General features: G+C 44.7%; 2 protein-coding genes across 8 annotated transcripts in view; one reads left to right on the top strand and one right to left on the bottom strand.

Moving 5' to 3' along the window:
* The first annotated feature begins 2021 nt into the window (after positions 1-2021).
* Positions 2022-10516, top strand: SNN (stannin). Of its 5 annotated transcripts, none has more exons than XM_054842546.1 (3): positions 2022-2115; positions 3031-3297; positions 7668-10516. In XM_054842546.1, exon 3 carries the CDS (start codon positions 7750-7752, stop codon positions 8011-8013), a length of 264 nt encoding a protein of 87 aa, XP_054698521.1. In that variant the 5' UTR covers positions 2022-2115; positions 3031-3297; positions 7668-7749; the 3' UTR covers positions 8014-10516. The 5 variants fall into 5 exon arrangements, with proteins under 5 accessions (XP_054698521.1, XP_054698522.1, XP_054698525.1 ...); XM_054842547.1 differs by having other exon boundaries at positions 3028-3297; XM_054842549.1 differs by having other exon boundaries at positions 2080-2099.
* The window catches only part of TXNDC11 (thioredoxin domain containing 11), a 33855-nt gene continuing 27578 nt past the window's right edge, over positions 9953-16229 (bottom strand). For all 3 annotated transcript variants that reach the window (XM_054842542.1, XM_054842545.1, XM_054842543.1), the window contains one exon: positions 9953-11173. In XM_054842542.1, coding sequence (XP_054698517.1) covers positions 10546-11173 — 628 coding nt within the window. In that variant the 3' untranslated portion in view covers positions 9953-10545. The remainder of the gene's footprint in view (positions 11174-16229) is intronic.

Here is a 16229-nt window from a genome sequence, read left to right as displayed (position 1 = left end):
TCTTGCTCTCTGACTACGGGGAATTTCAGCGAATCGGAACGCTACTTGGAGCCACGTTCCGGGTCTGTTTCGCCGCAAACCAAATATCTAAGCCACGGACCGGGTGCCCGTAGAAAAATCTCAGCAATAAACCCGTAATTTTTTTATTTCTAGGAAGACTATCTCTTATACTAGCACATTGCACTTTCACCGTTGTAGGTTACTTGCGCACAGCTAAGGAGCAATAGTCAATAAATGAGAGGAAACTCCGTTTTTCATGCCTAGCAAAGCTGAAGAGCACGTTACTTGAGTGCTTTAACTGACTCTGCCAGTATGCTTCACAAGGTCCCGGTAAAGCATAAAGCGGGTTCTCGCTGCTCCTCAACTATGAGGATCAGAGGTCGCTACGGCCTTGCTCCTGGTATAAGCCTTAGGCGTTAACTGGGGACAGGCGAGGGTGACAAAGTCAGAGAAGCTTTTCAGCGATTCTGAAGGATTAACAGCCTTGTACTTTCTCCACAAGCAGACTGGAGATTTACCATACTTTTAAGCTCCGCGCAGGTCAAGCAGCCCGTTTGCAAAGACAGGAAACTGATGGGAACAAACCGGCTCTGTTCTCTGTGCAATTTACTAAATGTGAGTTACAAAATCACTATAAAAAGTTTCTCGAAGGCAAAAAGTGTTCAAATTATGCCAAAAGAAGTTGCCGGTCTTCTCTTAAGGCTGTGCGATTACTGGATGGCTTTTACGAGTCAGCTCTGTCGTAATTGCACTCATCCTTTTTGTACAAAAGGGCGTGACCCTTCTCAGTGAAGTGGATTAGGACGCTCGCATACGGCGGACTCTACATCCACGGTTACGTAAGTAAAACGGACATCTCCATAGAGATTCCAATATCTAATTGGGATTTAGACGTCTTATTAAAGTACCGGCCCAAAGGCTACCTCTGCATCTGCTCACTCGAAAGAAGAAAAGTAACTGCCATGGCCAATATTGCTTTGACAGACAATCCAGACTGTCACGTACTAACAGGGAAAGTAACCTAGTGTCGGTGCTTGGTCTTCTGCTTACCTTCTGAACTTTTAAGGACTTTATCATCTCTTCTGTGGTGGCTGTTGCATAAAGACAATAGAAACTGATGCTGTGCTACGCTCATGAGATCCAAAGCCTAAATAAAACATTAATTTAACATTAAACATTGACTTTTCTAGAGTGTTCTTAATTGGCTGTGGAACCTCAGGTATTCCGTGCCACCATGCATTTTAGATTAAACAAAACTGCAAGATGGTATGCTTAGGGCTGTCTGTACTACGAGACAGCTTCTCTGCTAACGCTGCAAACTGGCTAGGTAGGATTTGGGAGCAGTCCAGAGTTACCTGTTGTCTTAGGAAGGCCTCCTGAGACACCGATATGTGTGAGCGGGGCTGTACAGCTTCCAGGCAAAAGATGGCTCATGTCTGGATGGCTTTGAGAGCGAGCAGGGGAGGTGAGGCATCCGTCTGGGTACTGGGCCATATTCAGCTTTTCGCTGAATGGGAAGGGGAGGGGAGGGACAGCCAGTGGCTGTCGGTGCTCGCCAAGCACTACGGCAGCTCTTGGGGTGGCCTCGGTGGCAACAGTGACCTTGCAGTGTTGCTGCACGGGAGTCGAGAAGGGGCCTCTGGCGGGGGGTCAGGGCAGTAGCTGAGGGGTTTTACCCCCGCTGAGGCCAGACGGGGGAGCGCTGGCACCCTCTGTGCCTTCGCGGCGCCGGCTGCGGGGCTGCCTAGCGCGGGCGGCGTCTTCCCGCACGAGCGCTGCTCCCTCACGCCGTCGCCTCGCCGCCGGGCAGGGCTGAGGACTGAAGCGGCCGAGTGCGGCGGCGGGAAGGGGCGCGCCCATCAGTTCAGCTTCGCCTTCCTCGGGCCCCGCTCCGGGACGGGGCTGCCCCCCACAGCCGCTATCAGGGAAAGGGACAAGAGGGGAGGGCCGAAACTCCGCCCCCGCCCCCGCCCGTCAGCTGTTGCTGGCCTGGCCCTGCGCGCCAGGCGCCGATTGGCCGCCGCGCGGCACCGCCCGGCCGCCGCTATAAGCCGGCGCGGGCGGGGAAGGAGCTGTCGCGCCCGCGGTGGCGTCAGGGGGTGAGCCTGCGGGACGGTGAGCGCCTGGGGTCGGGTGGGGCGATGCGGCCTGCGGCAGGATCGATCCCGGCACTAGCGGGGGGGGAGGCCCGAGAGCTCGGGTGGGGGGCGGGCCCGCTGGGCTGTGAGTCGGGGCGGGGGTCGGCGAGGCGGGCCGCGTCTCGGGGAGGGTCCCGCGCTGGGGCAGGGGCTGGAGCCTCGGGAGCAGCGGAGAGGCCGCCTGTGCTCCCCTGCCACCCCGGACCGGAGTCGCCCCTTCCCTGCTGACGCCGCGGCGGAGCCGCTCTTTGTGTCTGCGGGGACTCGGCGGGAGGGGTCCGCGCCCGGGCGGCGTTGGACTCCGCTCCGGCCCCGCTTCGCTCCCGAGCGGTGCTGGGGCGCCCCGCAGGCCTCGCGCGGGCCCCGAGGGGGTGAATCGGGGCTCCCCCGGCGGGGCCCGGCCCGGGCGGCGGCTCTGCCCCGTCCTCCCGAGCGGCCCGTGCCGCCTCGCCGCTCGCCGGGGGCTCGGCCCCCTTCTCCTGGCGCGGTTGCAGCTGCCGCTGCCGTGCTGCAGTCACAAGGCGCGGTGCCTCACGGCTTGTCAGCGGCGGTGCGGGGTGGGCGCGGGCCGTGCCCGCCGCAAGCGGGGCTCCTCTCGACTGAAGAGGCTCGTCTCCGCTCGCTGAGCCCCGCAGAGCTTAGTGCGAGGAGTTAGGTATGCGCTACAGAGTAAGTCCAAACTGACCGTTGACGGTCCTGGGAGTTCACGGTAACGTGAGTTGCTCCAAATGAATCTTGTGCCTTTCTCTGAGCGTCTTCGGTGAGCTGTCCTGTCTCGTGGTCTTTGTTTTTCTGACGTGCATGCAGGCGTAGCTATCTGTCGGTAGATGTTGCTTTTGAAGAGACCCGAAGAATTCGGAACAACTTGTAAGACTCTTGCCTTGATTAGCAGGTAGGCGAAACGGTATCGGATCCTCTTTCCCTGACCGCGCGTACCAGAAGCCAACGGTTAGATGTTGTTACGTAACTCCGGCAAGCCAAGAGCAAAAGGGACTCGGCACGCGGAGGATCTAGAGACGACACGATCCCTCTCCGCAGGGGAGGACTGAGGAAGACTTGCTAGACGAGATCCAAAACCAGCGTGATCTTCATTTTTCTAATAAGCTGATTCTGAAACTCTGAGGACTCCTAGCCTGAGCTCTTGAGCTACTTGGTCCAGGTATGTGGTAGACTTTTGGGGTACTTGCAGTCTGAAGATTCAAGCCGAGTATAAAAACTGCTTGAATATCAGAAATGCACGGGTGCTATCTAGCTGCTGTTAGACAAAGACGTCAAAATGCGTGGTTTAGGATTTTTTTTTTTGAGAACTTCCTTGAATGCATAAAAAGTTTGGTTTTATCAGCAAATGTAATGTTGCTGTCTCAGCAATTTTCCTAATACCATCAAGAATTAAACTATGCCACAGGATATAAACAGCGTGTTACTTCCGATAACTGAATGTCAGAAGTGACCTTGTTACCTTACCGCGACAGATCTCTCCTTAGAGCTTCACGTGGATGTGATGCTGACAAATACAAATGTAGAGCTTGACAGATGCTTTGCCAGCCATGCACTTGCCTCTGAAGCAAACGTGGTCTTAACGCTAGAAGCTTGCTTCTGGTTCTGCATAAATGGGCTGACTTGCCTGATGGGCAGCTACAGCATAAACCTACTCCACTTGCTATGCTACCGAGAAGGTCTGACTGCTGAAATTGGGTCGCTGTGTCTGGGAGACTTCCTAGACTGTTGCTCTCCCCTTTCCTCATCTGACTGTCTTCTGTAAAATAGTAACTTCTGTGTGGCTTAGCTTGGTATAAAGCTTTAAAAGTGATTCTTGATTAAGCGTAAGGTACTACTGCACCTCACACGGAAACTAACTGCTGTTCCGGGCAACGCTGTTAGGTATCGGGTTTTGTTCTACTGCTTCTCATGGTTGCTTGAATGTTAAGCTGTTGGAAGACTGTCTGTAACTAAGTAGCCACAGAAAAGCCTTTCTTTAGCCGCCTTCCCTGCTCTTTTATTCCTCCTTGTAAGTATAATAAGGGGTGGGAGAAGATTTCCATTGCAGGCTTCTGCTATGCAGCTCCCCCCCCCGCCTGCCTTTTAAAATAGCCTCTGGCCAAGCTCCGGTTTGTTCGAGGTACCTTGGCTTTATCTGAAAGAGGTGGTGTTAACTGGAGTTAATTAGGAGTAACGGTGTTGGAAGCGGTGAAGCCTGAGTGCTCCTGTGTTGTAAAGGCCTAACTTTCTACGTCTGGGTAGTGCGGGTGTTGTACGCGCTTGTCTGCCAACGGTAGAATTTTGGCTCTGATTTCCCGAGAGGATTTTCCCCCTCATCTTCCAACGGCAAAAAGGACACTCTTATGATGAGTATGCAGCATTCCTCAAAAGTAATCTTACTGGCACAGACAGGAAAAAGCATTTTTCACAATTAATAGCGTGTACTGCAAGCTGCTATTACTCTGTCTCTTGAAGGTCTTAACGTGGAGGCTTTTTAACTAAGCGGTCAGTGCTAAATCTTTTTTTTCTAAATAATTTTTTAAGGTTAAGGTCGCTCTGGTAGTTTTATTCTCATTTCTCTTCCCCTGCCCCATTCAACTTACTTTAAGTGAAATACTGTAATAGAAAGTATACCTCCCACCTTTCTTCCCCCCCCCAACAAACCAAAACCCAAAGACTTAATACTTGCACCTTAAATGTAAGTCCTCGTGCTCGAAGGCCTTTGTATACTCGTGTGAACTACGCTAGATTTGCTTTTTGAGGACTCTTCCTATAGCTTTGGCTTCTGCGGTAGCAGTATTTCTTTTGAGAAATATGCCTGCAGGCATTAACAATAGCGAACTGAGCAGCAGAATGCCTACACTAATGAAAACCTTGGTTTAGAAACTAACGCCGGCCTTGCGTTGAATTTGTCCCCTAGCAGCCTTCTGCAACTTATGTCTGTCCTTTACTTAGCTAGCCTCTGAACTGGATAATAAAACTTCACAAATTACGTTCTGAGTAGAACCTGGCATTAGGCAAAAAAAAAAAGAAACAAAGCAGTTGTTATTTACGAAAAAATGGCTTGTAGCCGGTGTTTTCACTGTTTGATTGCTCTAAGAACTGAGATAGGCTATTTGCAGTTCCCACCAGCAAATCTGACTAATCTTGCCAATGAGTAAATACGCTTAAATGTTTGCTTTGATGGCAAGCGTGGTGGAAAGGGATATAGCACCAGAAGTGCCACTGAGTATACAGGGATGGTGTTAGCAATCCCTGTGAAGATCAGGAATTTACAGCTTTTAGTATCTTACAGTAAAAGTGATAAATCAAGTCAGTGTTGCTCCTGGTATCCTAAGGGGCTTTCTTAGCTCCTGTGTGCTTTAATGGACAAGTGAGTCTGAAAGCTAGTTGTAATCACCTTTAAATAACTTTAAGCGGATCTACAGAACGCGGTATTTCTACCATCAGTAAGCGGACCCTGAAGATGGCTTATTCTTGATTTCAATCAGTTGCTGGTGGAAAGAGTAGTGACGTTGAAGTTCTGGGTCTAGAAAACAACATGGAAACCAAAGGCCTCTCTGGTAGTTCTTATTAGCATAGTTACAACATGCAAATGTACCGTGCTAAGGACAGAATTAAGGCAGCGGGAGAGCTTTTGGCTCTAGAGGGGTATGGTGACCTGAAGCCAGAAAAACAGCGGCATGAGCTAGCAACAGCGCCGTGGCTTTCAGTGCCAGAACACCACAGGTGTTTGAAACAAAACTACCCAAAGCTGATAAAATAACAGCGCTGCCATCCCAGTTACTATCGTGCACCATTAACTACCTGTTTGTACTGTTGTAAATCTGTGCAGATGCTTAATACCTGCCTTTATATAGGGTGCTGGCTCCAGACTCCTTGAGTGGGAAGGAGAAGAGGATATGCCTGCAGAAGGAATGACATCTACACTTTATCTCATTGAGCAGTGGAGTTGAAGTGCTCCCTCAAAAATCAAGCGACCTTGATTTTTATCTAGTTGTCCTTTTCCGACGATGTTAATGTCCGCGGAATAATTTTTCCAGAGATACGTAGGTTTGTTTTCTCCTAGAGGTCTCAGTGTTAACTACGGTATGGTGCAAAGATGCGACGAGCTTTCCGAACAGAAGCTTGAAAGGGCTTCTTGATGCAGCCTGATTATCTTGATGGCGTTAATGTGCGATCGCACTCATTTCTGTGCCTAGAGAAAGGGAATTTACTGGGCAGTATGTCCAGGGGACGTGGTGCTCTTTTCTGTCCCAGAGTTCAAACTGATCCTTTGAATTTTTAATCAAATCAAAAAGCATTCAGAATTGTAAAGGTAAAAACCTGTGGATTTGGCCAAGAAAGATCTTTAAGAGGAATCTGTAAGCGGCTGCGTCATGCTCAGATTTGGACTGGAAATTGTTTTGCAGCGGTCAGTCGGTCTTGTGCATCCTGGGGGTCCTAGCGTTGAATCTCTAATGCTTTCTACTTTGCCATATCAAAGCAAAATCACTTGAGACATGGGAGAGCTGAACCCAGCTGAAAGTAACTTTCTAGTGTCAACAGAGGGAGCGTTCATGTGTAACATCCTGCCTCAAGGACGGGTCCCGAAACTTTCTGTGTCACCCACTCACAGAGTGACTGCAAGGTTTTTCTCGCTGCCTGCTGAGAAATGAGACTGATGGAGACTTGGGTCTGATCTTTCTATAGTTTAACATCTGTTCCAATTTCAGCTGCGGTCCTAACGCATTACCCTGCTCTTGTGGTCTGAAAGCCGCTAAGTGGAGCAGGAGCTTGAAATAGTGATCTTCCCCTGGTGTTTTGTTAGTCTTCAATAAATCTAGCTCTACCTGCTTCTTATGAAAAATGCGTATAAAGCAACATCTCGGTTTTTGTCAGCTCGATGAACCACTGATTAATTACCACGTAGTTGACCCTCCTAAACAGACTAGTGTTACAGACAGGCTTATAGTAATGCATTAGCACGGCAATAGCCTTTGCAATCAGCTTACCAATCCTGGAACCGTATGTAAGAAGGATGCTTGTAAATTAAACTTTCTTAAAAAGGGCCAGACTTCTGACTCAAATGTACTGTTTTTGTTGGATTCCTTTAGGAAAACTAAAGGTAACTGAATTGCTACTGTGTCATGGCTTTGAGAACTTGCCCGGTATTGAGCATTTGTATTAAATCGGCTTAAATCTCTCTCTCTATACCAAACTGCTTAACTTCCGTACAGTCTATTGATGTGTCTGGTCTCATCTTTGGTCTCCTAGTAAAAATTGTAACCTCTTAGCAGGCTGACCATGCGCTACCTTCACAAGCGTGCTGAGAGGTGAAGTAAGTTTAGCTTTCATTTGCTTTAGTTTGCTGTAGAAACCTGCATCTTCAAAGGCAATTTGAAGTAATAGCTTAAAATGAGTAAGAACCGTAGGAGCGCGAGAAGCTCAAAGCACTGAATGCGAGAGTCGTGTGCCATCATGAAGGATGTCAACCGTGAATATTATGTTGCTGAACGTGGTAAGGCCGCACAACTTAAAAAAGTGTCTATTATTTTTTTTCCACTGCAGGAGTTGGAAGATGCGATAAGCCTGATAGGCTTGAAGACAGAAGAATCTCCTTAAGCAAGCTGGTCAATCTGAAAAATTGACCATGTCTATTATGGATCACAGCCCCACCACTGGAGTGGTGACTGTTATTGTTATTTTGATTGCTATTGCAGCTCTTGGTGCCTTGATACTGGGGTGCTGGTGTTACCTGCGTCTGCAGAGGATTGGCCAGTCTGAAGATGAGGAAAGCATTGTGGGCGAAGGAGAAACCAAAGAGCCCTTTCTTCTGGTGCAGTACTCTGCTAAAGGACCTTGTGTAGAGAGGAAAGCTAAGCTAACCCCAAATGGCACAGAAGTACACAGCTAACTTGGAGTAATGCGTGTATATGGACTACGCTTATGAGGTGTTTAACCAGCTGAAGAATCTCTATACTGTGAAGAACCTGGTCACGTGCACGCTACTCATCAGAAAGCACCCTGATGAGGATTAAATAAGCTTTGTTTGCAACTGCATGCACTGAGAAGTTGCACTTTGCACCGACCGCGTATCCCAATTCCTCTACGACAGGAGCCAACTCACCTGCCGTAACGTCCGTTGCTGGCAATGGACACGGGGATGTATTGGCGTGAAGAGACCGCTAGTGTTTTTTGTTACCTGAATGTTTAGCCGAGCCTATTTTGATGGAGGTACTACTGTAATGTGAACTACTTTACAACTGTGAACTGTAAATAGGCTTCCAGAAGCTTTTTGCTTTGTGTTCCACGGCATATAGGAATAATATGATGCAACTGTACGTAACGTACGACGGGACTCCTGAACCACAACTGAAGATGGGATTCCAGACCTTCCAACCAAATCTGCAGTTAACGCTTGTCTCCGCTACTAGCTTGAGTGCGCAGTCACGAAGTCAGAACTCCTACTCTTAACAGTTTATTGGACTGAAGCAGAATACTTTTTCTGGAGAAGAAGGTGTAAGCCTTCAGTAATGTGTTGAGGGAGGTACCACAGGAGCTACAAGACAGGAAGTAAGTGATTTCCTTTAGTTGCAGCTAGGAAGGTTAAGCTTTTGGCTGCTAGAAGTGAGTGCTCTAACCATGTAGCTACTGCAAGGAAACTGCCATTTTGATGGATTCCAACCTGGGAGCTAATGATGGATAATGAACCCTCAGGGATGGTCCAGAAGGTTTCCGGGAGTTTGAAATGGCAGTAGAGCGGGCTTTTCTTTCTGTAGGTCTGCACGCTGAAACGGCAGAAGCGGTTACTTATTAAAACTGGCAGAAGTGCAACTACTAGGAATTTTTCCTAGAACCCCTGTTTGTGTACTTAGCAATTAGGGTCTATGTTAACAGCCTGCAGTAAAAAGGCATTTTAGTCTACAGAGGAACAGTCAGCCGTAGAATTCAGTTAACGTATCTTGTAGATAACTCTCCCGATTTAAGTGTAGTACTATGAGATAAGTTTCGGTCTTTGATACGCAAACAAATGTTGATATGGGGAAGGGAGATTGCCGCTCAGTTTGCGGAAGTTTTTAGCTAGCAATGGGGAAGTCCTTCCAAATAAGGACTTCCCTTCCATTTCCTGCTCTGTACTATGGTTCAGCTATAGTAACTGTAAAAAAGATGTGATAAATGGGGAGTTCTGGACCTCAAAGGTTTGGGAGTGGCGGGGGGGGGCAGAAAGGGGAGGAGAAGGAACACCGCTGAGCCACCAATGGCAGCTTAGCTATTCTAAAACTCTTAGGGTAGCCACACGTGCTTTGAGGCACGTACATAGCTTCCTTTGCCTACTGAAATTTTTTAACACTTAATGGCCTAGGAGGGGAAAAAAGCTACTGTAAATCTCTTCCCTGAGATAAGTTACAAATAACCAAGTCCAAGTTCTTCAGCTGTATAGGAAGTATTAGACTTGCTGCTTGTACCTGTACATATGAAATAACAAGTAACATAGGCCTAGCAAGCTTGCTTGAGAATTGTAACTGTATTTGAGACGATAATGACCTAGACAAAAAGTTTTGTCCCTTTCTTCTACAATAAGATGTTGACTTGCATTTTTAGTGCTAACTTGCCTCTTTTTGTTTTAATCGAAGGCTATGATTTGAAGCAAAATGAACGCTGTCAGTAGCAAAAAGCTCCTTCTGTTGTCTCTTGAGTGCAGCATGGGGTACAGCTGATAGAGGGCTGTTCTTCCCCTGGCACGTACTTCTTTTTTTGTTAAGATACTAGTCTCATGAGACTTGCACGTAGAGCCAGACCCATATGCTTAAACTGCTGTATTCTAGACCTCTTACAAATCAAGGAGAAAAGGATTAATTTGGTAAGACTTTCTTTAGTTTGCAGTAGAGAACAGTTCACGTGTGGCTCTTCCTGGTTTCAAGACAGTCAGATAACCGGTATACAAAAGCGATACAAAGTGCCGACATTCCAGAACAGCATAGCTGTAGCAAGATGACTTTCTCTCCATTCAAGTTTTACTGGTTACACAGATGAAGTATCTCTACTTTAACTCAGCAAAGAGAATACGGTGTGAAGGGCAAACTTCAGAAATTAGGGAAAGGTAAAATCAAAGGTCTAATTTCTCTTCTAGCAGCTGTAAGAGAAAGCCAGTGAAAAATACCTGGTCCTTAGTAAGAAGTGCTTTACACTGCTGTCCCTAAAAATCAGTATCTTTAAATTAAATGGATAGGTGTTTGCAAGTTAGTGCAATAGTAAAGTGAAGTGCAGAAAGAGTTTTCCATTCTTCTCTGTGGGTATCTAATACGTTGTTCAAGTATACAAAAATATTCCATTTGATTTTTCTTTTGCTAGATCACGTGGGGGAAGGTCTTTATTTACAATGAATTTCAATAAAATTTGCACAAATACCTACCCAATACTGCATCATGGGACTTTGTGTAAGCAATTATTCTGTCCTGTTTCTACTACTGTGCTCTGTCTCTATAGCATCAATATTATCAATTTTTTTTTCCTCTAAGGGGGCAGTAGCTGTCAAAACTGATACATCGTTATCTTCAGCGAGCGGTTGCTCTAACTGAAGGGATTTTTTAACTTCATCTTTGCTCTGTAGCTTTCCTTCCCTCGATGCCACCAGGATTCTCAGTAAAGTATTCTCTTTAAGGAGGTTTTCTGATGCATCAGCTAATTCTTGAAGTTTTTCAGCCATTTCTAGTAATTCTTGATTCTTCTGGTCATATGTGGCCTGTAACTGCTCGCTGTGGAGCTGCAGAGTCTTGTGCTGCTTTTCCAGTGTGTGTTTTTGCTGCTGCAGTCTCTGTTCCTCTCTCCTAGCTTCGGAAAGCTGTGCTTCAAGCTGGTCATGGGCCTGATGAAGGGCACTGATTTCTGATCTTAACTTCTGAATTTCTCCCTCTAAGTGAGAGATGTGTCCTTGCTGTAGAACTGTCTCTTTGTGTAGGCATTCTTTGGTACAGGGCTCTGATGAAGAAAGACTTGAGTGATGTAAAATAAATTTAAGGAGATTAGGTAGGTTAACTGAAAAGTCTTCAGGGAACTTCACGCTTTGTTCCTTCCTAGAAAGACATAAGAAGTTAATATAAAATGTTCAGAAAGGTAAGCAATGATAATTTCATCTAAGCATTTGGTGGTCACCTCCAGCTCGATATCCTGGGGTTTTTAATCAAGAATTGCCAATACAGCAGTTATGAGAAACCTGAACTCGTGTAATAAAGATAGAGCGCACAGTATTTTCTTCTGATGAACCCTTTCACCTGTATTCCTGTCTGGGCGCTGTAAGCATCTCTGCACCGGACTGATACTTGTCAGAGAGCAAAATTCTCTATCAAACTTCACGAAACGTATTTTACCCTTAAAAAAAGTATCCCAATTATGGGTTATGGGCTTGAAGTACATATGGTAGCATCGCTGTTGGGCAGGTGTGATCAGAGCATGCATTTGTTAACAAGTCGAAGGAAAGCACTTAAGTGTTCCTAATTTGATGTACATTGTTAGAAGTTAGGTCCAGATGTATAAAGCCATCTGAGGGAAAACAACTATTTTGAGCCTCTATATATTATCCTGGAAGAAGTAGCTTAATGTGTTCCAACGTTGGAAGGGTACTGAGGGAGCAGAAAAGTACTGTTTGCTTTTAATCACTAAGCAGTCACTTTTAGTCAGAAGCAAGGCCCTTTTGCTGTCAAAAACCCCAAATCTTTTTACTTGTTCCTCTTACTACTTTTGTCTTTATGCCACTGAGGTGATCAAGGAAGAAAACCAAACACCTTTTCCAGTGTTTTGTTTTGCGTTTTTTCTTTTTGTGAAGCTCATTATATAGCTGTGAATACTAAGCCCAGCATATGAAGAGGTAGGACCACGGCCTTCTGCAACAGCATAAACTGTCACTCTTAACCGGACAAAAGAGTCCAAGCTGCTTGAAGACTAACAGGCACCAAATTTCTTCCTCAAGACTACGAGCCACCAAAAGATACCCACAACCTCCAGCTGTGTGAAATGTTAAAATTAACACCCTTTTTGGACCACACGCGTACTTCTGTCACAAAACATAGGAGGCTGAACTGTCCTCTGAGGACTAGATGGGAACTAACCCTTAACATAATCCAAAGCAAGAAAGCCAGAATCAAATATAACGCCTAATGCCCCAAAGTTTTGCGCTGCTGCTCTTCTGCAGCACACGCCACGTGACGTGATGTTTCTGAATTGCTTACACCGTGCATCTGGAACAGCGGCGTTATTCAGTTACCCGTTACAGTTGCCTCAAAAATGCTTTCTGTGCAATCCTACTCATTAGCATACGGGATATAAATAGATGCTCATTTCATTTACTCAGAACTACTTACTGTATTTCAGATACCATATTTTATCAATAATTCAAGAATTTCAGCCAGATGAGGCTCCTGTTCATCAACATTAAGCCATTTCTAGAAATGTAAGCAATGTGATTTTTTTGTTCCCCTGCAGACTTCTGGTGATCAACTAAGTTACTCTTGTAGTTACCATCGGCAGTTTCTCAGCTGACAATCAGCTCACGTCGAAGTTTAATGATTTGCGACATTATTTAGGCCAAAAATAGTCTACCCTAACGCGAAACTGACTCATCGTAAAGCGGTAATATTTTACTGTGTCATCCTCCGTTCTCATTGATCAAAAACACAGTAGGCATCAGAAAAGCTAAAAGGCCATTTAAAACAAGAGGCAAAACAACGTATTAACAACTTGTGGTGGAAACAGATTGAGAACAGAGTTAATCTGCAAAAATTGTCTCGTGAGGCAAATGCATAAGGAGCTGCACGGAAAGCCTTGATATGAGGCATCTTTATATCCAAAATTAATACATGACTACTCTAGAAGTGCTACTGATACTACAAATAGTATAAAAACCTAAATTTTCTGGATTACCTAGATGCAGCAAAATATAAAACACACTGGAGAGAAAACGATGACTAGAGGTAAGGTACCTTTATGAATCCAACTGGAACATTACAAAACCAATCTTAATAAATCTTACTAAAACTATTAAGTCTGTCACTCCAGATACAGACTAGAGCTGCTTTTATCAAATAGGCAAGGCAAAAATAAGTATCTGTGAAAAGAAACGGGGAACACCGAACACTGTAGTAACACAGGGAGGATGGTAAGTAGTAGAGGAAGCTTCAGTTACCATAAATTGTTTTACCGCTCCAAAACCTGCTTAAGCTATTCTTTAAAATAATTCAAGAAAAACCTTTTCATCATGTTATACATGATGCTCACTCTGTCCTCTAGAAGGCACGGTTTTGGGAACAAGATCCTTGTTCAAAAGCGGGAGGCAAAAGTCACTTGATTCAAGTGTCCAAATTGTACGTTGGGGCTCGTTAACTAGAATAGCGGTCTTAAAACTGTAGCCACAATGGTATTTGGAAATCAGCTTCTAACTTTTTCCAGCCCTAAAATTATTCACATTAGTATTCCAATGGTTGTTAATATGGTTTGATCTAGTAGATCTTCAGCTTATGCCACCTGACCTAACAGAGTAGAAGACAAGGAGCATATTACTACACCTACAACTAGTTGTCTCAACCGTCAACAGCAGCTCGCAAAACACGCGTGGCTCATCCCACTAAAATTGAGACCACTCATCTTTAATCCAGCAGGTCCTCTGTCTCTAGCAAGCCAGCCAGAACTAATGGACTGTGCAAATGAGAGATAAGCAGTCTGAATGCTGGAAAATGTGCAAAACTGAGACCAAGTGGAATTTGCAAAACTTGACAGGTAACTGGACTGAGCTTTTGGCACTGAAGACTGCAGCTTTTGCTAAGCAGCAGATGAAAGTAACACCGCTCTGCTGTAGACAGGTACACACCTTGGAACTACTCTAGCTGAGTCCCTGCTCAACTAACCTAGGGAATGGAGAAGGACTGGAACCGAGCTGGAGTAGTGTGGCAGAGGGAGCCTGATCTGAGGCCAATTTGCAAGGCTTACGGCACAAAGTCAGGGAGATGATGAGTTGGAAGTTGGGGTGACTCAGAACTGATATAAATAAAACTATTTCTGTAGTCAGTGAGAACATGAATTTAGAATTGCAAAACTTAAGGTGCAGTTTTAAAGATGCAACGCTGCACAGTACCAATAGCCTGAATTGCGATAGAGTTCCTGAGGGAGAAGGGTGGAAATCAACATTTTTATTTTACGCTGCAGAGGCGCGGGTATTTATTATTGCACTTGTTTTCATTTCCCTTCTATAGAAATTGTAGTTGTGTAAGATTATTAATCTTTTTTAAAAAGAAAAACAAAACTCCATGTCAATCAAGTCTAATGCATAGGGCATATATGTAACACCAAAACCGTATCTGAAACAATAAATGGAGCGCTTTCAAAAGCCTGTGGCTCTCTTGCATCTAGTGTTTGGGTCTTGTTTCTCAGCCCACGAGAGGCTGGATGCACCTACACCGTGTGTACTGGTACAAAGGAGAAATGACACGCAGGTTTGACACTGGATTTCAGAATTTCTGCCTGCTGCAGAGGAAGAGTAGGAGTCAGGACCCGCGTATGCCATTCCGGGTCCCTTCCCAGTCCTAAATGTACTCTCCTGCCCTTTTACGTCCCTAACTTTAGAGTTGCCTTTCTCTATTCCACTCTCCTTTGTCTTGCCTTTTTTTGTTCACCCATTCATGAATCAATTCCCTTCCTCCAACTCAGCTTTCTTTCATCGTCCCAATCCTAGGTGTCTCCCTGAAACTGTACTTCCCTGTCCTACGCTCATTTCTTGGCTCTTTCTCTGATGTCTTGCTAGCCGTATATAGTTTTGCTTCGACAGCATGCGCACCGTGTTTTACTGCTACATCTCCTTTGGATATTCTCCTCTGTAGGTGTTAAACTGCTACTGAAGCTTCACTTGTTTTCTGTTTTAAGGAAACAATGCCAATGAGTCTGCTGCTACTTTTCTCCTGTGAGAAATCCAGCACTTGTTACCGAGTCAGAATGAAAACCAAACCATTTTGGCAACATACACAAATTCCCGTGATGTAATTCTATAGCATCTGTAAAAGCAATGCTTTGTAATTTATTTTTTTTTTAATTACTGCTAAAAAAAAATATTAGTCAATAGCATTAAGGACACTAATGACAATTAAAGCATCTGCACTACTGCAACAAAAGTCTTTTTTTACCTTGGAAAAAAATGTATTTATGCCCAAGTGAAATAACAAACTAGTAAGTATTGCTTTAAGAAAGAAAAAAAAGATATTTCAATAACCACAGTGTTAGTTTACACAAGAAGCTCTTACATGAAATAACTTCACTTTCGAGCGTGGCTTTCACTTGGAGACTGTATCGCACCATTTGAAATATTCATAATTTGAAAAAAAAAATTAAATGAAATCTTATGTTTAAGAAACACTGCAGTAGAACAGCTCAATAAAACCCTCCAAGTAGTTACAATAGGTTTTCCAGTTTTTCTAGCCATGCAACACGACAGTCTTCCAATAACTTTTATACAATTTCCAAACAATTTTGAGAATGTTTTCAATTTAAGTACATTTTCTTACCGTATCATACTTATGCTTCTTCAACTACCTTTTTTCACTCCATCCCATATTCTCTTTCTACTTGATCATAACATTCCTAACAGTTGTTTGGGGGGGTTTTTGTTTCATATTCTTTCACGGCAACACACTGATGTCACCAAACAAGACTAATGATGTCACAAAAGCAGGAACAACAAAATAATTCTATATTCTGATTTTATCAAGAATGAAAACGCCTCTTATTTAACATACATTTTATACATTGAAATTTCTTTTAATGTGAAACTTCTTTCAATACAAAAGGGCACACAGAGGACATACAAATGAAGTATAAAACGGAAGAAAATTTAACCCTTATTTTTATTAAATCAGAACAAGCTATGAGCTATCTCTCTATATATCTACTGCCATTCCTACACTATATAAAATCCCAGATTTTGCTTTAGGTATTAGCATCTCCTTTAGCGAACTTATAAAGGCCAAAAATATTTCAAGTCATTTTCTCTGCCGCTGTTAGACTAGTTCTTAGCCGACGGAACACTTCCGTGGTTTACGCGGATCGCCAGAGAATCCGATATCCAAAACACAGGTACAGCTAGACAGACAT

The sequence above is a fragment of the Grus americana genome, chromosome 15, assembly GCF_028858705.1.
Source record: "Grus americana isolate bGruAme1 chromosome 15, bGruAme1.mat, whole genome shotgun sequence".
NCBI classification, from domain to species: domain Eukaryota; kingdom Metazoa; phylum Chordata; class Aves; order Gruiformes; family Gruidae; genus Grus; species Grus americana.
Note: the sequence above shows the minus strand (reverse complement) of the source record. Positions and strands in the feature narration are given on the sequence as shown.